Source organism: Gambusia affinis, linkage group LG13 (genome assembly GCF_019740435.1).
Source record: "Gambusia affinis linkage group LG13, SWU_Gaff_1.0, whole genome shotgun sequence".
In the NCBI taxonomy this organism is placed as follows: domain Eukaryota; kingdom Metazoa; phylum Chordata; class Actinopteri; order Cyprinodontiformes; family Poeciliidae; genus Gambusia; species Gambusia affinis.
Genome location: NC_057880.1, coordinates 18077882 through 18102391, shown reverse-complemented (window position 1 = coordinate 18102391; position 24510 = coordinate 18077882). Strand labels below are relative to the sequence as shown.

The 24510-nt window shown below is 39.1% G+C and overlaps 3 protein-coding genes and 1 long non-coding RNA gene across 6 annotated transcripts in view; 2 read left to right on the top strand and 2 right to left on the bottom strand.

Moving 5' to 3' along the window:
• Positions 1 to 680: 680 nt before the first annotated feature.
• LOC122842888 (zinc finger CCCH domain-containing protein 6) lies at positions 681 to 11716 on the top strand. 3 transcript variants are annotated; one of them, XM_044137183.1, is made up of 12 exons: positions 681 to 944; positions 2655 to 2868; positions 3943 to 4065; positions 4152 to 4395; positions 4488 to 4630; positions 4727 to 4855; positions 4937 to 5051; positions 5664 to 5773; positions 6114 to 6346; positions 7023 to 7381; positions 7479 to 7661; positions 8471 to 11716. In XM_044137183.1, exons 1-12 carry the CDS (start codon positions 895 to 897, stop codon positions 9982 to 9984), a joined length of 3417 nt encoding a protein of 1138 aa, XP_043993118.1. In that variant the 5' UTR covers positions 681 to 894; the 3' UTR covers positions 9985 to 11716. The 3 variants fall into 3 exon arrangements, with proteins under 3 accessions (XP_043993118.1, XP_043993117.1, XP_043993116.1); XM_044137182.1 differs by having other exon boundaries at positions 681 to 1179; positions 4152 to 4374; XM_044137181.1 differs by having other exon boundaries at positions 681 to 1179.
• A 450-nt stretch (positions 11717 to 12166) lies between these two features.
• LOC122842887 lies at positions 12167 to 19186 on the bottom strand. Its single transcript, XM_044137180.1, has 7 exons — positions 19077 to 19186; positions 18823 to 19006; positions 14495 to 17758; positions 14230 to 14409; positions 13983 to 14155; positions 13394 to 13511; positions 12167 to 12609 (listed from the first exon to the last, which is right to left on the bottom strand). The coding sequence occupies exons 1-7, from the start codon at positions 19166 to 19168 to the stop codon at positions 12409 to 12411; spliced, it is 4212 nt and encodes a 1403-aa protein (XP_043993115.1). The 5' UTR covers positions 19169 to 19186; the 3' UTR covers positions 12167 to 12408.
• LOC122842891 lies at positions 19103 to 24180 on the top strand. The gene is made up of 3 exons (XR_006372638.1): positions 19103 to 19189; positions 23860 to 24004; positions 24097 to 24180. It is a non-coding gene; the product is annotated as an uncharacterized LOC122842891 (long non-coding RNA).
• The window catches only part of itga9 (integrin, alpha 9), a 64927-nt gene continuing 60247 nt past the window's right edge, over positions 19831 to 24510 (bottom strand). The window contains exons 27-28 of the mRNA XM_044137184.1: positions 24090 to 24209; positions 19831 to 22196 (exon numbers count right to left, since the gene is read on the bottom strand). Coding sequence (XP_043993119.1) covers positions 22098 to 22196; positions 24090 to 24209 — 219 coding nt within the window. The 3' untranslated portion in view covers positions 19831 to 22097. The remainder of the gene's footprint in view (positions 22197 to 24089; positions 24210 to 24510) is intronic.

The following is a 24510-nucleotide window of genomic DNA, read 5'->3' as shown; positions in this document are numbered from 1 at the left end:
TATTATTATTATTATTATTATTATTATTATTATTATTATTATTATTAGAAAAACAAGATTTAAAGGTTCCACATTTGTTCGGGACATTTTCAGGGGTAAAATAATGTCCCTATATTTTAATCACAATATGTTATTTTATTTTCTCGATATTATGTCTCAATGATAACACCAAAATGAACACATGCTATTTAATACAAAACCAAGACATCAAAAGTAGTTGAATGAAGTCTGTAATGTTTCTTTTATTTCGAAAATCCAGTTTCCAACTGTGCTTGGTTTTCCATATAAAACTTGCCACTTACAATATGGCGGACACGTTGACGTATCTTTTTTACGGTTCAACAAAGCCAATGGTCTGTTGTCGACTTCGACACGGACAAGCGGAGACATATGGTGTTGCCGATAAGGCGATAAGTAAAGAAAACATCGTTAGGAGTTTTACACATTCAGTGTTTTTTTTTTTTAATGTATAAAACTAACAGCTAAAGCAATAAACAGCTGCGATGGAAAAACTGATGGCGATTTCGCAGCGAACATGTTGAAATTGAGTGACATTTCTACGAGCCAATCAGAAAAGCCGATTTATCTGCCCGTGCCATTGTTAACCAATTGCTGAATGAGAGTTGCTGTTCCCAAGTTAGGTAGATGGGCCCCACCTATAAATGGGCGGAGGAGTCATTGTCGAGGAATGTGCAGCATAACTCAGAAGCCATTTTGTGATGATATCCCTTGTTGAGAAAGCCTGTGAGGATGCTGAAACCAGCGAACATGGTTTACATTCCTGTCTGTTTCTCCCTCCGTCTCCTCTATTTTCACCGTGGCAGCTGTCAACCGACGGGACATTAGCAAAGCGGGGTGTCGAGCTGTGCTCACAGGGTTAAAACGCCACTGAAAATGAAAGAGGAGAGTGTCTGTTTACTGTCTCTGTCGAGACATGTAACACCGTGAGTCTTTTCCAGTCTGAAATCTTCCAGCATCTCTCACAAACCAACCGTCTCCTTTGAGTGACCGTGTTATAATTCACTCTTGTTACCGGGGGAGAGGGAGAAGCAGATCCGTTATTTTTTATTATTTTTTCTTTCTCTCTCTCCAAATGGCTTCTGTGAGCCTTGTTTCCAGTCCCCCAGCCCCTGTTCTTGACAAAAACATGACAGACTCTGAGCTTGCAGGGGATGAAAGGTCGAGTAATATTCTTAATGCAATTCTTAATACGCTCATCTGTGCTATTCAGTGCTGTGAGTCTACATGCTTGTATTGCTGTTTATTGCAGACATTTCCAAGGTTCCTCCCCCTCTAAATTTTCTTTTTGCATGTCTTTTTGGTGCATATCTGTGCAAGCGGCCTATATTTTTTATCATCGTGCCGATGATTCATTATCATTTCCATGCGAGGTGACAGACCTCATCGTCCTGTTGTAATGCTGCTGGGATTCATAGAGCTGTTGTTGCCATCTGCAGGGTATTATGCAAATAACTAATGACGTAAGCGCCACGCCCATCGTGCTGACACACTCCCCCTGGCGGCCATCTGATAGAACTGGTCAAAAACGGTTCATGCAAGGTTGACATTTGTTTCTTCAATGTCCAGGCCTTTAACTCTTACTGTTAATTTTTTATTTTTTGCAAACTTTGAATTGTTTTAAAAACTTTGAGCAAGAAACTAACCATGTGCATATGATGAAGAATTAGTCTAGCAGGAAATGCTTACCTTTGGGTGCGATTTTGTGCCAATTTAGTCTATCAAAAATGGGATTCAAAATAATTTGCAATTAATTTGCAGACACTAAATTTGACTAAAAGTTATCAACTCAGAAGATTTATTGCAGGTTCTCATTACTTAATTACTGTAGTATCAATGGGCTATAAAATTAAATTAAGAGATATGGTTATTATTTAAATAAGAGTGTCAATATTTACTTTAGATAATATTAGAGTAGGATAACTTTGAGTGTAATACCACAGTATTTACACCAAAAAGTTAAAAGTTACACCTAATCTGATTGGTTTCATTTGATACAGAAAGGCAACAATCGTTCTTGAAATAATATATTTAATCATAGAGTTAATCTATCCTTCTGATACAATGTAGAGTTCATGGTATGTTGATGGCCAGGTTCTACTGAAACAAAACATCCCCAAACCATGACACTTTCAGCTCTGTGCTTCACAGTCGATATGACATTCTCTTTCTTGAATGATGTTTGCAGTTTTTTCTAAACATGTCCTCTGCTCTGGTGTCTGAATAATTCAGTTAATTAATTCAGCCTTCTCTGTGGCTGTAGTCTGGCATACATGTCAGACTACAGCCTCAGTTAACCTCTGCAAACCTGTAGAACATTATCCAACCTTCAATAAAGCAGCTACCGAGGGGTTCATTTGAAGACAAAAAGAAAAGAGTTATATGCTGTTTCTGGTGCACAAAATCTTAGAGGCGAAGTAAAATTTGAACTTATTGCTCATCCAGCTGAAGGTGATGAGTATATTTAATCGTATTTGTTAAAATATAAAATTTTTATTCTGCCAAATTTGTCAAAAAAACAAAACATTTATGGTGCATGAGAGACTGACTATACTTATGACTTGTAAAAAGTATTGATATTTCTATTTAAAATGATATTGAGCTGTGCATTAATGTAAAATTTTCCTTCCTCTTAGGGAGGATGGTGAACTGGAAGATGGAGAAATAGATGATGAGGGAATTGAGATTGAGGAGGAGAACAAAGAGGTTGCTGAGGTAAAGGATGACAACAAGAAGGAAAAGGAGAAAAACAAAGAGAAAGAGGAAAAGGCACGAAGACACACAAGGAAAAGATACAAAAAGACCAGAGAGAAAAGAAAGTCCAAAAGGAGGAAACGTGAAAGGCAAAGAGTAAGTCAAGAAAAATCACATCTCAATACACTGTGTTCCAAATTATTATGCAAGTGATATTTTCTCAGATTTTCCTAAATGGTCAATGCAAATGATGGTCAGTATAATTTTCAAGTCATGAACTATTACAGTGTAAATCAAATTTTACTGAACAAAGCTCCCCAAGAGAACAGTATTTTTTTCAAAAATAAAAAACTCAAAATGCACTGTTCCAAATTGTTATGCACAGCAGATTTACTAAACATTTTATGGATTATAAAAAACTGCAAACGGTCATTCTTTGAATGTGCAGCACTAAGTGGTCACATTTACTAAAATCCCAAAATATTTCAATCAAAAACATCTGAACGGACCGAGTTACATGTTAACATAGGACCCCTTCTTTGATATCACCTGCACAATTCTTGCATCCTGAAATTGTTGGGATGTGGTGGCCATCCACCACCAATCCACTACTGCGTCCATCTGGACCATCCAGGGTTGCACAGCAGTCATCAGTGATCAAGTCTGACTGCTTTTTCAAGTCTGTTTGAAAATTAATCTTCATGTACGGCTGGGCCCATTGTGACCGTTTTTGCTTTTGAGCACTGTTTAGGGGCCCAATAGTAGGTTCATACACTGCAAGCCTCTGGAGGATCCTCCACCTTGAGGTTCCAGAGGCACCAGCAGCTTCAAATAACTGTTTGCTGCTTTGTAAGGGCATTTTAACAGCTGCTCTCTTAATCCGATAAATTTGTCTAACAGAAACCTTCCTCATTATGCTTTTATTTGTTCTTTGTTCTGAATCAGCCACAAATCTCTTCACAGTACGATAACGCAGTACAAAATGCTTCGTAAGACTTAGTTTTTTCAGTGTTGCCTGAAAAAACTTAAGACTTTTTTCAGGCAACTCTGAAAAAATTGGCAGTCAGCAGTGAGAGATAAGATCAGATTTCTATATCTAGGACTCATAGTTGATCTTTTCTAATCCTTTAAATCAAAAACAGGCACAGTTTTGCTGCAGCTGAATATTTTTGCATTAGTTGGTAGCTGGTTAATTCAGAATCTGGTTTTCTTTTGTCCTTTTCTCCTCAGCATCATTCCCCCTCCAGCAGCTCTAGCTCAGACAGTTACGACTCGGACTACGACCGATCAGAAAGGCCCAAAAGCAGGAAGGGCCAAGGCTACAGCCGTGACTCTGATAACCAGCCCTCTCAAGTGAGTTTATCACCACTTCTACCTGCCTCATTAGTAGCTTTTTGAGAATTAAAAGAAGATGTTACTATGTTTGTTTCAACCAACAGCATTCCAAGGGTCTGAAGAAGTCGTCCCCGCAAAAGAGCAGCGATTTTGATAAATACAGCGACGATTACAGCGATGATAAGTATGACTACGACGAAGAAGAGAAGGATTATGAAGACGACATGTCAGAGTACCAGCAGTCTAAAGATGGGAATCAGGGGAAGGGACGCTACTCAAAGGATCAGATAAGCAGAGGAAGCTTGAGAGGGATGAAGCAACAGCAGTGTACGAACCGGTTTAAAATATGTACATGTTTTCCTTCAGAAGTTTATCACCATTTACTGAAGATTACTGAAGTTTTTCAGCTAAATATTGAGAAATATTTATTTTATTTTCAGTCGGACAGAGAGGAAGGGGCAGAGGGAGCGGACCAGGAAGAGGGCGAGGGATGCTCCTCAAAAACAAGAAACTGAAAGGCAAACCCTGGGGAGGACGCGGGCGTGGCCGGGGAGGAGACCAGGGAATGGAAGACATGGGACCAGTTAGTATCGAATAAACTCATACAATTTAGTGTGAGTTTTAATTTCTATATCTCCCATAGAAATGAGGCTTGATTTTTATTTATTTTGTGCTGCAGGAGGGAAAAAGCTCCTCTGGCTTTCAGAAGAAGCGACCAATTATGAGCAAGGAGTTCATCAGTCAGCATACGGTTGAGCACAACGGTAGATACATCTGCAAGTACTTCCTTGAGGGTCGCTGCATCAAGGTAAGTAGAGGCCTGGCCGTCCAGCTTCGTCTCACAGTGACCACTGGTGATACTTAAATATTGTTTTTTGTGTTTGCACAGGGGGAACAGTGCAAATTTGAACATGAGCTGGTTGTGCCTGATAAGAAGAAGGAACTCTGTAAGTTTTACCTGCAAGGATACTGCAGCAAAGGAGATCACTGCATTTACATGCACAATATCCTTCACTTAATGTTCTTATTTCTCTCTATATGCAGAGTATTCATACCCCTTGACCTCTCTTGCATTTTGCCACATTATAACTACAAACTGACTATGCTTTAAACTTCTTTGTAACTTCAATCCCTAACTTGTTTTCTGTGGTTCTTGGTGCTGTTTTTGTCTAGTAACATGGTCTCAAAAAACTGTATTAGTATTAAATTACACAAAGGTAGATTCTATTTGATAATTAGGTGACTTTTTGCAATTGATTGCACTGCATTGAATTTAGGGGAGCCAGGGAGAGGCGGGGAGTTAATTGTTGAATAAGTGCATGCCCTGCTTTTCCAAATGTTTGTAAAACAATTCAGGAAACAATGTATCTTATTTAATATATTTTACTTAATTCCCCTTTGGGATTAGTAATGGTCTTTTGAATCTAAATTGGATAACTACTTGTATTTATGTGATTTATTCCCAATTACAATAAGATTCCAATGTTGCACCAATAATATGTATTGACGTTTAGGGCTTATATTGCAACAAACTAGAAGGTTTATAGTGTGTAAATGTTTGTTTTTAACGCTCTGAAACTGACATCCTGATTAGTTTCCTTAACTTTTGTTTGCACATGAATACCCCTGCAAGTTCTTTCACACAGGAGTCAAATGTTATCAAGGGGAGAACTGCAAATTTTCCCATGATGCTTTGAATGATGTCACGAAAGAGCTGCTGGATAAGGTAATCTTTCCTAGGAAAATGGAATATGGAAAATGTTAGCTACAACACAAAGTATTCATCTTTTTATAACCAAGCTTTCATAAAAGGTTAAACTGTTTCTATCTAGTGACTTTTACTAAATTCTCTGAAGACATTTTGAAAACTAAATGCCTTTATGTAAATATAGAAGATATGCAAAACCTTTTTAAAGTTTTATATCTACAGTTTTATACTCCATTTTATTTTGGCCAATAATTTTTCCCCATTTGACTAAAACTTTGAACACCCCTGTTTTAGGCGCTCATTCTCCACACTGCCAATCTTAGATTTTAATGTTTCCTTTCTCTGATTCACATGACAGATAATTAACACAGAAGAGGAGAACGCCCGGGAGGATGAGTTGGAGCTGGAAGATCTGAGAAAGCAGGGAATCGCTCCACTACCAAAGCCCCCTCCTGGAGTGGGGTTGCTGCCCACCCCGGGTCAGAGCAGTCCAACAGATGGGGCATCTGGGCAGGGTGGAAAGAAGATTCCATCTCTGTTTGAAATCAAGGTTCATCCCACTGTGGACTTGGCACAAAAGATTGCTTTGAGGTAACCGATTCTTAAATCAAAGTGACATAAAAGGTGACCTGTTAGGCTTCCTTGAACAGGTTAAGAAAGGCCAGTAGCTGTAAAAAAAATCATATTCATTTAATTTCTTTCACAAATTTATTCCTAAATGATAAGATTTTAGTCTGGTCAGTTCCGGCTACTTTGAGCTTCATTAAGAATGAGAAGTTTTAGGGCATCTTGTCACTTTAAATCCAAATAAGGTGCTGCTGGCCACGCCCCCCAACTCAATGTCTACACTCCTTTACACAATTATACAACCATATATTTTTGAAAAGTAAAAGTAGAACCTCCTGCACAACCAGAAAGAAAGCACCAGGTGGTTTCTGGTTGACAAGTCTTTTCCAGCAGCCATTGTAGAACACAAACAGCAGTAAAACAAGTTGACCAAACATGCTGGAACTCAGCTCAAGTTACTAGGTGATGGGCGGAGCTCCATCAGGGTTGCTAGGTAACGGACTGGGCTTTGCTAAGGTTACTAGGTGAGGGGTAGAGCCTACTGATTTGTGACACTATATTCAGAAGATTTTTGAAATAGGTCACTTTTCAAAAAATTACTTTTCTTTTAAACAACTCGAAGTACAAAAATGTACAAAATGGGAATTTTGAATAATATTTTTAACATTTCTTCACTGTAACAATCATCTTTGTCTTTCAGCGGCTCCAACTTCTCCCAGAATCAGGCGGATGGGTCCGAGGACACTGCTGCGGCTGCGGCTCCGGTACCAGCAGCTGAATCAGCTGTTCCTATGGGTCTCCCCACAGGACCAACGATGCCTCAGAGTCCCCCGGGAAAGCTTCCCCCTCACGGGTTTCCAATGCAACCACCACCCCCCTCTGGCCAGCCCCCACCATTTCATGGAGCCAGTATAAACCAGCAGATGAATATGCAGAAGCTTCCGTTCCCACCAGACGTGCAGATGCTACAGAACATGTTATCCTTCTCTTCGTTTGGTCAGAACCCAGTGGATTTATTAACCAGCTTCTTTCAAAACCAGGCCGTCGGTCAGCAGGAAGGTCAGTAATAATTTAAAACTGCAATTAAATCAGTTTATTTCCCTTTATTTGTTACTAAATATATATATATATATATATATTGTTTTCAACAATGTAGTGGAACCTGGTCAGGCCTTCATACAGAACCTTCAGCAGCTGATGGGTGCAGAGTCACAGCTGCAGTCTTTGCCACCAGCGGTGCAGAAGGCCATCTTGTTACACCTGACACAACAGCAGCAGGAAGCCCAGAGCAAAGAGCCACCCAGAGCAGATGGACAGCCCGATAAGAACGACAACAGAGGTGAGGGGATGTGTTTATTTGCTGACTGGAAGATGTACTGATGGTAAATAACATCAAATCACATCATCTTCCATTTAGACTTATTAGTTATTACAGTAAATGAAGAACATTCAGTACATTAAGACAAACCATGGTCTTGCCAATTAAATATTCATGCCCCTTCAATGTTTTCTACATTGCAGGAACATTTTCTGCAACAAACAATTGTTTTAGTGAATGGTTATACTATCTGTTAATCTGAGAATCAAGTAAAGAAATTGGCACATTCTGCAGATTGTTCATTTAACCATTTAAGTCTTTTTTACACAATATTTGCAATGCATTAAAAACACAAATAATCAAATAACTCAGTTTCTTTTTTAAAATCAGAAAATAAACATTTTATTGGCCAAAGTACAATAATACAGAATTTGATTGTGGAACATTTTATCATTTGTGAATTTTTTATATATTTTAATAGTGTACAAAATAGGCTGACATGGTTAAGTTAAAAAATCTGCAGAAATTTCCAGTTTTTTTAAATCGTTAAAATAATTGATAGAATACTCAAGTACTAAGATAATTGTTAGGTGCCGCCCTACATAAAAGTAAAATGAGACTGAATATAAATGTTTACTTAATTTTTGTGAATTTATTAATAGAAAAGAAATACAAACAAGTATAATTTTTCTTTCCGCTTCACATTTAAGTAGTAATTTTTGCTTGTCTATCCCATATAATATAAAATGAATTAATGAACAAAAACAGTGATTATATTGTGATGGAATGTAAAGTGTTAGGTTTTTTGTTTATGACATTTTCTTCTGCAGATGAAACAACAAACTGGTACTCAAGTGATGATGAGGATGGGGCCTCTTGTGTCTCCTCCATCTTGAAATCTCTGAAGAAGCAGAATGAAATGCAGCAGAGTCAGTCCAAGCCCCTCCATGCTGCGTCGGCCACCCCAGCTCTGGGCGACCCCAGGCTTATGAAGGAACGAGCGCCACCCAGCGACCCCAGGGTCAAGATCGACCCTAGACAGCGACTCCAGGATCCCAGTAAGGAGCTGGATGGAGCAGCAGATCCAAGACTTCCCAGGGATCCCAGGAAGACGAGACCCGGTGATGTTGGCCGCCAGCAGAGTCATCCTGCTCCTCAAAAGGCTCCAACAGGAGAGGAGGATGAGGAGGGAGAGCGGGAACTGAAGGACAGAGCGGTTCCTATCCCTCTGGAGGCCAGCCCTGGCATGGTGCTGCGGGACCCTCGCTGTCAGCTAAAGCAGTTCAGTCACATTCGGGTCGACATTCTGCTCCAGCGCCCCGCCTTTGCTCAGACCGTGGTGTGGGCGCCGGAGGACCTCATCCCTTCACTTGTCCCCAAACAGGAACACTCCATCAACCTGCCGCTCCCCCCGCTGATCGCCGATGCTCAGATGAACAGAACCAACCAGCCCGACCATTTGATAGTCTCCAGCCCGCCGCTGTCCGACCCCAGACTCGTGGCCGCCCGTTTAAAGGAACGTTTGGGCCGGATCCCCAGCGGATCCTTGGAGACTCGATCCACCACGGAAAGGCCTGTAGATCCGCGGCAACAGAAATCTCTGGACCCCAGAATCAAGCGGAGAGGGAGTCTGGACTCCAAGGTGCTCGGTCAGAAGGAACCCCCCTCAGCGGGAGGACTGGTGGACCCCAGACTCCAGAAAGCCGGCGCCAACTCATCTCCCCCAGTTGCCCAAGGCAAGTCGGACCCTGAGAAATTGCCGCCGTATGCCCCCCGGTTGGCGTCGTCCGACGGAGGGCTGGAGAGTCCCACCACGATCCTCGGGGGCATCAGCTTGTATGACCCCCGTTCTCAAACCGACCCGTCTCGCAGGGAGCCGCTCGATCCCCCCAAAAAACCAGGAATTTTGAAACAGTCATCGAAAACGGAGAACTCTCTGGTGCCATCTCTCTCACCAACCCAGCGAAGTGGCTCGTTTGAGGAGGTAAAAAGCACAGAGGTCGCCTCCCAACTGATTCCTCCTGCTACTTCCTCCAATGGAGCTCCGCCTGACTCACCAGTCAAACCCCCAGCGGTTCATAACCTCCCCATCCCAACGCTGGCCGGGCTGATCCGACCACAGTACGTCGACCCCAGGCAGGCTAAACAAGGAGGACAGGGGACTGCAGGACCGCAGGAAGAGACAGAGGTCAGCAAGGACCAGGAGGGGAATATGGACAAGGACAAGGAAGAGGAAGACGTTATGGAAGAAGAACCAGAGCAGAAAGATTCAGATGAGACGGACAGGACACTGAAAGACGTGTTCAAGACTTTTGATCCCACTGCTTCTCCTTTCTGTCAGTAGATTCTCCAGCGTGGAAATTTACAGCAACAAGTAAAGCTGCAGGATGTAACGCTTATAAAAATGTGTTTGTTTTTTTTTACATATTTGTTAAAACTGTCACCATGTTGTGACAGTTTGAGACAGATAATGTGTGAAAAGATCAATCTCCTCCACCTCCTTCCCGAGCTGCTCTGTTCTGTCTGAAGAAATGCACTGCTCCAACCAAAAACAACCAATCAGAGCCAGGAGGAGGGTCTGAGTGCTGTCAGTCAACTTCATGTAGTCGCTGCTCAATGTGGTACTGGCAGACTGACAACTTACTGTTATAGGAAAACCATTTATCCATCATTAATGGCTATGGTAACAAGCCTGAGAGAAGGAGGATGAGCAGCACCACACTGAGAGTGATTGACAGCACTAAAACCCTCCTCCTGGCTCTGATTGGGTTAGCACTGGGAGTACCTGGAGATGGCAGAGGAGTTAGATTTTTTCCATAAATTATCTGACATACTGTCACGACATAGTGACAGTTTCAACAAATATGTCAAAATATGCATATTTTTTTTAATAAAAATTACCTACTGCAGCTTTAAGTTTTGCTAAACATTATCACTTATCTTTATTTAGCAATACATGGCTCTATTTATTTCTGTAAATAATCTTGTACAGGTTATCACAGCTTCACATGAAAGCAGGATTATGGGAAAAGTTGAGGTGTTGTACTTGATTCTCTTCATGCAGGCAGACTATTTTGAGTGTACTCACTACTCTGACAGTATTTATTCCTTTCCACTGAGAGTTAATTATGTGTCCTTACTTTTATATTTACATTTTTTTTTACCAGAACCAGAAATTACCTTTTAATTTGTCAATGACTTGACCATTTTAGAAAATCAAGAGAGTCCTTTCATCATATGCATAATGAAATAATTCTGATTATCAATAAATCGGAGCAAAGGATTAATCTGCAGCTAAAACAACATACTTCCAACATGTAAAAGTTCAGTCCTCTCTGAGCTTTTACATGTTGGATTATCTGATTCATATTTGGATTAATCAAGCAAAGGAGCTGAATGCAAATACATGCCACACTTCTGAATTTGATTTTTGTTAAATGGTGTTTTAGTTTCTCTGTCGCTTTTAGAGTTATACACTACTTTGTGTTGGTCTGTAATCCCAGTGGTTATGAATTGGCAAAATGTGTGTCATTTCATGGATTACGCTCACTCTTTACTTACCATTTTACAAAAGAAAAACACTGACCACCTTGGAGGTAGCAGGTAAATATTTATTTTATGTCCTAAAAATGATAAACAAAATGATGGAAACATTTTTCCGTGTATTTTCTGTACAGAAATATTATCTGAAAGACATTACAAGTAAATGTATATATGTAACAAATGTGGCCCTTATTGCAGTTTTTATCTCTTTTTGGCGTTTGTAGAGCACTGTATTTCAGACTGTATTCATAAAGTGAGAATGTTATAGAATGAGGCATTTCAGTAGCAGCTTTTCTCAGTAACGTGTGCTGCTTTTTGTTTTCCTAAAAAGTGAAATGTTCCCGTTTTTATTTTTTTCTCATATTTTTCATTGTAAATGTGCATTTTATATTATGTGTACAGTGTGTTTTACTGAGTGCTTCATGTATAAACAGATTTTTATTCCTGTGACACCAGCTTTTCGGTTTTAACTACACATGCTCATCGTTTAAGTGGTTTTATTATGAATATATTGAATAAAGGAGTGAAACAAAGTCACATTGTAGCTTTTATGCCTATTCCTGTCCTACATGTACAGTTTGACATATTAGTTCAATTTTAATATGTGACACTTTCATTGACTGTCTACCTTAGTAATATATTGTAAATAAAATTTTGTGTTTATTTTACAAGCAGAAAGTGCTGTTTGTGATATACAAAAACAGCAGTTTTTCTCCAAAATATTCTTTCAGATCTAGCCAAAATCTCATATGAGGCGACTGGCGTTTCAAAATCTCAAAAATATGTTTATATGGCATCCAAAAGGGTTTGAACAATAAATCTCTGATCATATTTTTTTAAATTTGCCATTTGTATTTTTAATGTGCAATTTGCTAGTTTTGAGCTTTCCCTCTTATCCTTTTTGCAAATAGTGTCTTATCACTTATGTTTCTTTTAACTTTATTAAAACAATAAACAATAAAGTAAACCTTAGTGTGATCAAGTATAATCATTGATCACCTTAATAGCTAACTCTCACTTGTTATTCTTGTCATCTTTAGAAGATCCTAAATTATTCCTGGAGTCTTCATCTGAGAAATAAACAGAAATTTCATTGCTACTTTAAACTTCAAGATCATTTTATGGGAAAGAAAAAAGTTCATCCTCTAATTGTTTTATTTCCTTCAAAGATTATAAGTCTAATTTGACCACATTACATCTAGTTGTTTTGAAAGTACAAAGCTGTTTACTTGAATGTTGTTCTTACATTAACCTGGGGGGCGAGACTGGGAGCTAAAGTGTGTGACGATGTTTTTCTTAAACCAAGATCATCAGTTTCTGGGTTAGTCGTCTGCTGGGCTCGATAGATTTCCAAGTTTTTCTTCCACTGGAAGCACAAGGCTGTTGCTTCTGCACCATCTGAGTTTGGCTCCGGCTGCTTCAAACCCTGGAATGATGGAAAAAAGCAAAACTCAGAGAACCAATGAAAAAACCCATCATGTAATAATTGCAGTTATCTAAAAGCTGTGGTGAAAAGTTTACTTTGGAATCATAATCAAGTAAATCAAAATTTATGTCAATTAAATATAATTTACTTATTAATTTTCTTATTGTCGGTATTTATTAGTTATAGTATATCTGGATGGTCTCATGTTTTTTGTTGTTGTGTTTTTAAACTTACATTAATTTTGTTGTTTCCTCTTACAGACAGTTATGGGGAAACTACACACAAGTATGGTTAGGATTTTTTTATTTTAAGTTTGTTTTTAACTGTATTTTTCTTGGCTTCTGTAAAGCACTTATTGTTGCATTTTATTTGCAATATCAACATGACTGAATATATAAAATATAATTGAACGCAAATGGGGAAAAAACAAATAATGAAGTCATTAGTTCAGTGAGTGGTAAAGAGTTGAAACAAATAATAATAAAAAAATGTTAATGGCAAAGTGGAAAGAAAAAATCTATAAACAGCAGCAACAATAAATCAACTGCTTTTTAAAAAAGCAGTTGGCTTAAGGCCGCATAGACAATCTAGGAAAATATTTGAAGATAATTTGTGTAAGAAAAAAAAAATCTGAGGGACAATTAGTTACAATAAATGTGATGGGCATCATTTATGTTCAAGTTTAACAGTTTAATTTTGTAACATCTAATTATTTGGTTTCCTAAAAGACCTGAACAATATTTTATATTAGTGTGACTGTGTGGATGTGTGGTGTTATACTGACTGTGATGCAGGCTGTTTCTGCAGCATGAACCCCTCTCAGAACAGTCTGAAGAAGATTTTGTGCGTTCTTCACCAAAATCTCATCAGACGATTTGCAGCCAGGTGTTACAGCGTTCACACTATGTAAAAAATAAATTCAGTAAATACGGTGACAGTGGCATTTATTATGTAATCTAGTTTGTTTCATTTGTCTCCCTGACAGATTTCTTCTGTTTTGCTTTTTTTTGGTTATGAAAAGAAAATCTTTGGTATCATATAGAGATAAACTGAGTAAATACAAAATGCAGCTTTCGTATGATGTTAATTTATACAGGGTAATAAACTACATCCCAGCCACCATAACCCTGTGTGAAAATATAATATTCTTTTTTGTGGTTGGTGAGCAAATACTTTTCAAATGTCAACAAAACGCCATGTTGACATGGGTAGCCTCTTAAAAAATGAAATACTTCAAAAAAATGTTATAATTTGATCAATTTATCCCAGTCTGTAATAACATTTGTTTGATGATGTGAAGTATAAACAGAAGCAAAAACAGAAGAACTCTATATGCCAACAAATATGGCACCCAACGCTTAAAGATTCCTAACCTGGAAATGATGCTAAGCTGATTAGTGATGGTCAGAATCTGCTCAATGATGAGGGACAGTTCAACTGTGCAGTGTTTGTCCAGGCTGTGGTTGGCGATAACTCTAATAAACTGAGTTACTGTCTGACAGTTTGAGATCACCTCTTTGGCTGCATTGACAAACCCATCTTTGTTCTGCAAAAAATAAAATAAATGAATTAGTGATGCCTGAAACACTGAAGAAAGAAGTAACTTCTGTTGGTCATTACCAGTATGGGGCCTTTCTTCTTTAAGTACTGTGTCATGTGACTTATTGTGTCTGCCATCTTTCTCGTCACCTGGACTATTTTGTTGTCCTTTGGATCCCAGCTGTCACTTTGTTGCTTCAGAAAAATGGAGGTGTAACTCAGAGGAAAATCTTCCCTGTATGCAATAGATGTGGCCCCAAACTGTAAAGAAACGCCAGTTTCAGATTTTATTGTGACACTAAATGAGGTTTAAACTCTTAATTCATTCTAATATTGAAATTCTTACGTCTTTTTTCTCATCTTTGGGTTCATGCTTCACAGCAGCTGCGAGGAACACATTAGTTTCTGCTGCATCTACTATTTCTGCATTGCCTCTCTGCAGTGGTGGCATTTTGTCAGCATATTCCACATCTTTGACTCTAGATGGCGTCATTGCCAAATCTTTGTTGAAATCCTCATATGATTTTCCCTGTAAACCAGCCTTGATGCTCTCCTTAACTTCTTGTTGAATACCATCTTGCTTCATAATCTCTGCCACGAGATAATGAGCTTTTGCTGACCAGCACTGGATCTGCACATCTAAACTGAGGGTGTCACAGAGAGAATGGGTTTCTACAATGAGCCTCGCCCTGCTGATTATATCTGAGATCTGAAAGCACAAGTGATCATTGATGGACCTCAGGTTAGACCGGGCCCGTGGGTCACGGATGTAGTTCAAGCAATCCTCCACTCTTCTGGCTGCTAACTGAACGTTTTCAACAAGTTTCTCTGCAGCCTTTTCAAATTCCTGTTCTGCTTCTTCTGCATGTTTAGATGCAGATTGAGTAATGGCAACAATGTTTTGAAAAGCGCAGACAAAGTTTCTGTTCTCTTTGCCTAGCTGATTAGAAAGCACTCTAATTTCAACAAAGAGTCGTCTCTGTAGGAATTCTGATTTTGTAAGTTGGATCAGATTTGGGATTGCTTCAAGTTCTTCTAAGGCTTCAAGATAAGCATCAGTGAGTGTTTTAAGCTCATTCTGGCAGGTCGTCAGATGTTTTAACTTGTAAGCACTTTTGCAGTTCAGGCTAGTGAGTCTTGCAGCCTCTTGGATCCTTAAAGAGTTCTCTGAAAGAGCCGACAGTCGCTTCTGAGGGTTCAGCTGATTTATTGCAGCTGATGTGCCTAAAATCTTATCCAAGGAATTCAGCAAAATCTGAACAGAGAGACCCCAAAGGAGACAGAGCCCTTCAAGATGATCCACATGTCTTACAGGTAAAGAGGAAAGCTCTATGAGAAACTTTGTATTGTTCTGGGTTTTGTTCAGCTTGTTGTTCAAAATGCTGAATGTTTCCTGAGAATCAGCGGATTTCAAATCAGACGACGTCAGGAACTGGACCACACGGGTGCATACACTCATCACTTCATTTAGATTCTCTGTAGTACTGGATGTGGTGGTTTGCAGGTCTCTTCGCAGTTCATCACATGCAACGTGATACCATGCTCCAGCTACAGGCAGTAAAACCTTTCGGATGTTGCTAATGAGGTCAGAGAACTGCACGCTGTGTTTGTGGAGAGCCTCAGTGCTCATTGATGAACTCATTGCCATCTCTTGTGCTGTCTGGACCAGCAGTGGCGTCAGCGACACCAATTCTGATTTAAAGCTTTCCAACGTCTGTGAATCAATGGTGTCGACAATCACTGAGCTGTCCTTCGCGGCCTGGACGTAGCAGTTCGACAGCTCAAGAACTCCAGTGCAGACCTGGTTGAGAGTGGACACATCTTTCCCCTTAGTCACAGTCAAAACTTCATACAGAAGGGGTAAAAGGTCAACATGGATCAGTTTAGGTTCATCTTGGACAGCTGCCTTCTTTAAATCATTGGTGTCATATTTATGAGCTGCTTCTGCTTCTACAGTTTCCATATCTGAGGGTTCATCATGTTTTGTGAGAGAATTCATTTGCACCACTTCAGAAATAGGAGAGTTTCTTGCCACATGATCCAGGCTCATCCCATGAATATCCTCTAATTTTGAATAGGACTGTGAGATTTCTGTCTTGCGTGCTGCCTCTCTCAGCGGGCTGAGGAGATGTGGGTGCTTGTGTCCATCCAGTCCTTCTCTCAGCACCTTAAAATGCTGAATTGCTGCTGAAACATCGTTTGTAAATGTGGAATACATCTCCACATTCAGAGTGGATGCAAAGTGGAGCATGTGTCTGACCGATTCACCCACTTTGGTTTGAGAGGACTGAGCCTGTTTGAGGAGGACCAGCAAGCCATTCCTGTAGATCGGATTATTGCTTCTGTCCAGATGCCTTCTCACTGACTGAATCACAAGCTTCATGTAGGAAATTAGGTTTTTAGCATGTTCATCAAATACCTTATAGCTCGGCTCTCTGTATGCTTCATCGCATCCATGACGCTCCTTGACCATTTCATCGACCGCAAGACTTGTAAACTCTCTTAAATCCATCACATCACTTATAGCATCCTGTAGCTCACTTGTCTCCTCCTCCCATTTCAGGCACACATCATGAAGCTTTGGAAGGGTTTGCCATGAATTATTCCCCAGCTCCAGGGAAAGAAGGGCGATCTGAGCTCTTAGTCTTATAAGGCATGCCTGTGAGTTCTCCACGCTCTCCAAGCTCTTTGCATCTTCAGCAACAGCTGAGACAAAGGTTGCTACTTGGATTATGCAATCAGTGGACGATATGAAATCCTCAACTGCTGGTTGGAGAAAAGTCAGATCCATGATTTCAGCAGGTTCGGTGTCCAAGAGCCGTTTTATTGTGCCTAAAAGATCACTGTCTGTACAAGGGGCAGCGAGAAACGTGTCCAAGACTTGATGAAGAACTGCAGTTTTTAGTACTTTATCCAGGATTTGTATTTGTTGGATTAACAAAAGGCACATCTTATTAGATCTCAGTTCAGTGTCATCACTTTCTTCTGAGGATTTTAAGATCCGTTTTATGTCAGACCAGAAGTGCAGAATGTGACGGCAGTGGCTCACTATTCTTTGCTGAGACTCTCTTCGTGAAGAGTTGGCTACAACCATGGCATGGAAGACAATGTCTCTCACCATGCTGTCAAAATCACTGTCCTGAATCAGTGAACTAGAGTAATTATCAAGTAGATGCAACAGGCTGTGATGCCTCCCAGTGTAGAACCCGTAGGGACCCAGTGGTCCTTTGTGGCCGTCGCTCTTGAGAGTTACAGTGATGTCTCTAACCGTGGTTTGGACCTTGTCTAGAATGAACTTCTTGGCAGCTTGGGCCTGGTCACTTGCAGGGTGTTTGATAGTGGTGCACATTGCTGTGTGCAGCATGGAGATGCACCTCCTCAGTGTTTCTAAGGAGTCAAGAAGTTGCTTTGTTTGTCTGGGATCCAGTAAGGAGTTGGCCCTGTCCACTGTGAGATCATTAAGGGTGAGCAAAGATTCAGAAAAGTCTTTAAAGGACATGAGGAGAGATTTAATATCCAAAGAGGAGCCGAGCTCAAAGAGGGACTCTAGAACCCGATCAGCTGCAGCCAGAACTTTCCTCACAACCGCACTGTCCTCCACCAAAAGGACCTACAAGCAGACAAATCACTGTCAGCAAAAATCAACATATTTTTACATTTATTTGACACATAATCCAAAACAAACAAAGACACGAGCAAGAAAGTCTATGTATTTCTATTTTATTTACTTTTTTTAATATAACTTATTGAAATGTCGGCATAGAAAGAGTCATAAAAAGAAGGTAAATTTTGCTTAGTGATGGAAGAGATGAGGGGCTTTCTGATATAAAACAGTACAAAGTGATTCAGAATAATCATTACATCTAAATTTATAGAAGCAGTTGGAGTAAGAAAATCTCTCCAGTTATGAGAGAATTCAAATATGTTCCAAAGTAACATTCCCTTTGAAGAGTTTCTGTTTTGAGTTATCTGTAGGTGAAATTAAATGTGAGCAATAAGCACATAAATTAAGATTTATATTTTTTTAATGCTCAGTTTATATGCAGACACTAATTTAATTCATTGCTTTGAAGATTAAGTTAAAAAGTTACATGCAAAGCCTTAGTTATAGTCAAAACCTTCAGTGCATTTTGTTAGGATTTTATGCAATTTTTGCAAAGTGGTTTTCAAAACTTCTCAGAAACAAAAGTCAGATAAAAAAAAAAAATCTCCCAAGTGAGTATTTGCATTTAATTTTCAAGTCCTGCTAGATTCTTGTTTGGATTTACGTCTGGAGTTTGACTGGGTGGGACATTTGATAGGGTCTTTGTTGTGCTGACAGATGAATGTCAAATCCTTTGCAGCTCTGTAACCTAAATTTTTGAATCATCTCTAACCAGATTGTCCATCCATGTTAAAATGCATCCCCAAAGCACTTTGTAGTGCTGCCACTACAAAGTTGTATAGTGGGAATGATGTATTCAGTGATGTGAACTATCAACTTTCTGTCACACATAGCATGTCAGCCCAATCTCATCTGACCAGAGCTCTTTCATGCTGTAGGGTGATTTCACATCTGATTTCACAACTTTTTTCCTTGTCTCTCTCCATCAAAGCCCAGATAGAAAATGTAAAAAAAATAAGGACAATTTCAAAATATCTCTTCTCCAAAATTTGCAAAATTAAACACTTTACTTTGAGAACTCCCAGGAAAACATTCTGAGTTGCGGTGATGAGTTCCTCTCTGTGCTCAGGCAGATTAGGCTGGATGCTGAGTTTCTGCGCCGCCAGCAGGACGTGGCGCCCGGACACGCTGAGCGGCTCCAGCAGCGACGACATCTCCATGTGCAGAACTTCGTCTTCTGTATTACTAATTAGCCTGAAAGTTGAAGGGTCTGCATTAATCTGATCACACAGCTGCGGAAACCAGCTGACTAAACGGTACATACCTGGAGACCACTGCCGCCATGTTGTCAGTGACTTTAGCTACCTCCAGAGCCGCTGCCTCCAGCTGGCTGAACTGCTCGTACTCATCATCCATATTGTCACACAGCAGCACCAGGTAACATAAATGAGTTGCAATGGGAGCCACCACTCTCTCCAAAGCTACAGTCCTGACAAAGCCGTGGTCCAGTAACGAGGACATAGCTCTGGCAGTAGCTCTTACCTGTGGTGCTTCAGCTCCTGTTTTAATAATTCAGCAGGTGATAGATTTCAGTGTTTCATAGCAACTGTTGTCACCTTGTCAACTTTACACATTAGCAAGTGATAAGGTATGAATAATTTTTCTTTAAGAAAAATTTTGTATGGATTTAAGAAACTCCACAGGTGTAGAGGTGTGACTGTAAAAGAATAATCGACTATTTTAAATTAATTTACTGCAGTATTGTTTTTAAATGGACCATTTAGCCAGTTTAGAAAAATAGAAATTATTATTTACTAAAAGTATGAAAAGTATGTTTTGGCATACTGCATATTTCATGTTGTGGGGCTGGCAGTGCTGAATTCAGAAAACAGGAAGTTAAATGTTTGTAACTATTTAAATTTCACAATTTTAAATGTAAGCATTTTAATGGTTTGAGTGGTTAAATATTATGATCCATAAAAAGAAACTGTAAGAAACTAAAATAAAATAAAATATACCACACCAAAAATAATGACTGGACATCAAATTTATCTGGAACTAGAAGACACTTATAGCAAAATCCTTTCATATTCTGAAATGCCGATACTGTTTCATTCCTCAACATTTTGTCAATTTAAAAACAGCGATGCTCCCAGCAGGTGGCGCAAAACTCCACGAAAGACAAAACACTCAACCAAAAAACTAAACAAGCACAGTTTGGATATTTCAATCTGAAATTTATCAACAGATAAATATACAGCTCAGTCATGACTTTAAACATCAAAGGCACAGCACACTATAATGGAAATGATACTCACTGACAGTAGTACACTCAGAACAAAAGTCCAAACATTGGTGTGATTAACAAAGGCATTCAACACTGAATCATCACAGTTAGACTTTTACAAAAACAAACAGAACAAAACAAAAGTCAAGTGTTGGTTTCCTAAATGAATTCATAAATGAAGTTTAGCATCTTTGACTTTGGTGCAGAGGAAGGACGTGAAGGTGTACAGTACATGCTGCTGTGATGCCAGTGAAATTCAATAGTGACAAAATATTCTGCACAATAAAAGACTGAAGCAGCCATTAGTAGCTATAAAGTGGCTTAAAGTTTAATTCTAAGCAGGTTAGGAAATATTTGAGCTCTTAAGAATTGCACGTTTACTGTAAATCTAAAACATACTGTTCGGTAATTTTTCTTTTAATTTGTCATAATTTAAAAGTGGGAATGTGGGGCCAGTTGCAATAGGTTCACTAAGTGTCCTGATTTTAAAGCTTGATTTAAAGTTTTTATTCTCAATCTGTGAATATAAAAGATAATCTACCATTTTGATCCCTTTATCTTTAGATGAGTTATTCCCATGATCCCCAAAGAGCTTGTTTATGTGTAGTTGCTGAGTGCAGCCAAGTTCCATTTATTTTTAGGACATTATTCATGCCGTCAAGCCCTGTAAACAACTCTTAGTGTAAAATTTTTCCGGATTTATCCCTCAATGGGAATTTCCTACTTGACTCTAGAAATCCAACATTTAAAAATAAAAAATGGAGTCTAGAGTAGGTTTTAAAAAAGCAAATGAACCTGAAAAATCTGATGCATACTTTTGATACAGCTTGGTTCCATTTTAAATGTCAAAATTCAAAAAGTCAGGAAAGAGCAAAGGGCTGGTCACACTGAAAAAGCTTGAAATTTGAATGCTAAGATTGAACAATATTTTGTATTTTACACATAAAAGAAAATAGACTAAAGAAATAAAGTTATAACTGATAACTCTACAGTGCTTGATGACATAAGATTGAACAATGCTCCCATCGTCTTTAAAGGGCATTTTTTGAATTATTTCTAAAAGGGATGTAGAGTCAGATGTGATAAAATTACACAGAGAAAGGTACAAAAGAGATACAGGCGCATCTCAATTAATTGGAATATCAGGAAGAAGTTTATTTATTTCAGTAATTTCAATTAAAAAATGGAAGTCATATAAAGGATCTTGTGACACTGACTGGAATATCCCTTAAGTCTATGATTATTTCTGTTATTTGTGCATGATTCTTTGTCACATGTTTTCCTTCCATGAAACTTTCTTTCGCAGTTTCATGGCTTAGTCTCTTCGTGAAGGTTGTCAGAAAATGTCTAGTCTAGATGACAACTTAATGATTTTGTATAATTTCTTGATCAAATATCCCTCTTTTTTTATTGCAATTCTGATACAACACACTGAAGATTTTTTAAATTTGAGCATCAAATCATAAAAACAATAGACAATAATGCTTCAGATATGTCATCTGAACAAACTTTTAGGGATGAGCTGAAAATACGGACGACTCCACTCAGGTTAGAAATTAAAAGCTTTGGAGCAAAATGCATTCATTCTCTTCAAACATCAGTGCTTTTAGGAAGAAAAAAAAAGAACAAACTGCAAATACAGAATGTTTCTAATGGCATTAGTAACCTTCCTTTTTTATATGGCTTGAAAGTGTATGTATAAAAATAAATTTGCTATGTATCACAGCCCTGAGGGTTTTGTTGTCCACTAGTATTCATGCCCTCTACATCCACAGCTCGGCTCCACCGGGGTGGAGTTCCCTCATCACAGAATAGCCGATTTCCACAGCAAGTATCCTCCTGTGAGCCCCGTATTCACCTCAGAAGCCCCTTCGCCGGACCCCACCACCAACACCCCAAATAATACAGAGTCTCCAGAAAATATGGAGAATAATCTTCTCTTCCACATATGAAAGACTTTGAAGAATCTGGTGCCACCGGGGCGGCTGCGCTCCCAGTGCTATTGGATCCGTCTTGAGCCTAATCTCACTGGCTCCGCTTGGGACCCAGTTGAATGTCTCAGTGGTCCTTGTCCATCCAGTCCCAGCTTTCATCACTGTCCTTCCGGTTCTTTTCAGCTTCAATGATCTCTCTGTAGTGTCGACGGAAGAAACCCATCTGTTAAGAGAGAGAGAGAGAGAGAGGGAAGATCCGCTTTTAGAGAGGTGGACACAACTGACTGCAGAGAACGATGCACACGCTGCAGAAACACAAAATCTGACCCAAGTATTTTGGTCTACTTTCTAGTGCAAATATCTTAGTACAATTGAAGTAAGACAAAACATAACTTACAAGTATCTTTCCAGTAAAATATAGGAACTTGTTTCTATCAATAATTCCTGAATATTGTTTTATTTTTGAGTACTAGGTCTGAGCAGTTTTTTTTCACTGATAATATGAGAAGAATGTCTTATTATTAATTGGCCAGTGGAACGAGTACTTAATAGAAAAATCAATATTCAGAAATTATTGACCAAAACAAGCTTCTATATGTTGCTGAAAAGTTGCTTGTACCGGTAATTTAGTTTTGCCTTATTTAAACAGAGATATTTACAGTAGAAACTAAAGAAAAATACAAAAAATAGATCTTGTTTTTGCAGTGTAGTTTTTTGTTTTTATCCCTTTGCTTCAAATCAAATCTATAGATCTATCTATAAATCTATCCTGTTTTTATTTGGCAAACAATTTTGAAAGGGGCAGTGTGTCTTTATTTTCAGCCTCCAAAATTAACAATTAAAGTCTCACCACAGATACCGACTTAGATTCAGGTCTAGACTTTGACTAGACCAAATGAACATATGCATATATTGTACGGTAGCTTTGGCTGTAAGTTTCGGGTCGTCAACCAAATGGAAACTAAAACTCTGCCTCAGTTTTTCTTCCATGATTGCCCTGTTTTTAGCTCTTACCACAAACGCTGAAGAAAAACATCTCCATACATGTTGCTCTTTATGAAAATCTGCAGTGTTTTTTTTCCACCACATGTAGAAGGTTGTTAAATACAATACACCAACATTTAACATGAAAAACTGAAAGTAGAAATACTTCTCCAGCTGACTCAGAGAGGCTGAGTTTCTTTAAAAGCACCACCAGCAAACACTTATCTACAACAGCTTCCTGTTTCAGCTGCATTACTCCAAAAATAATACCATGTTAAACTGCAAAACATGTAATACCCCAAGTGAACGGTGATTGATTATATCTTTGAATGAAACATCCGAAAGCTGAGACTACTCCCACTGAGAAACAGATGGAAGACAGATATCTTGGGGACAGGAAATCAGTTTGCACTTCAGAGTCGGCCATGCTGTCCACAAGCATCCATAAATTGGAATTAAATATAAAACCATGGGATGTACAGCTGCAGAGCAAATATTTCTCTTCTAGACATGTATTGTTTATTTAGGGAAGCAATACTGCACAGCAGCTTTTATTTAACATTACTAGGTCAAGCAGAAAAGTGATGCAAAATTCTGCCATCCATTTATCTACATTTGACGACTAACATGTATTGATATAGAGCTGCACTCCTCTCAAGGCATTTCCTGATAAAAGGAATACAGGACATGCGCCGGACTTGTAAGCAGGGTTTGTTTTGGCAGGATCTGAGCACTTTGGGAATAGGTCAGATAATGTGTCCCTGGACCGACATTCCAAAGTTTTGTTGCAGTATTCCCGACGGAAGATGAAGAAGTGAAAAAGAAAAGGCGTTTTGTGCTAACAGGGTCTTTGGGTATCAGCGTAATTGCCATTTCCTTTTTAAATTCTTCTTTTCATGCAGGCGGTATGGTGTGAATTACTGCCCAGTCTATGATTTGTCCTTTTCATGGTTGTCAAAGCACTTAAGAAAGCTTTGACCCCCGCCTCCTTTCCACGACCTCCAGCTGCCTCTCGTCAACTGGATCCCGTGCTGACATCTGACCAGTGTACAACTGACTGTCACACACACTATTTGTTTTTGCACACTGCATGTTGAAAAATATCTAAATATCTGTTTCTGTGTGTGATTACCTTCCAGAGTAGCACAGCCAACAGCAGAAAGATGAGGATTCCCACCAGGAGGCTGATGGCGATGATCCAGCCGACGACGTAACCCCTCGGCTCCTGACTGTGGAGAGCCTCGAACACCAGCTGAAACACAGCAAGATTTAGGGAGTCACACTCGAATACAAAACACATGCACAAAAGAATGCACATGAAGTCACGCGCTGATGACAAAATAATATTGTGTATAAAAAAAAAAAAGCTCTGGTCCAGAACGTTGGCTTAATTCAGGAGGAGCTACTTGTAACTCTGGGACCGAAGAGAAGGCGTATTACAATCTAAATCAGTATAACTTAAAAATTCATGAAACTTAATTTGATATAATTAATAATCACTAATTTCCAGGCTGTACTTTTTGGTGAGTGCAGAGCCAGGATAAGACGAGGAG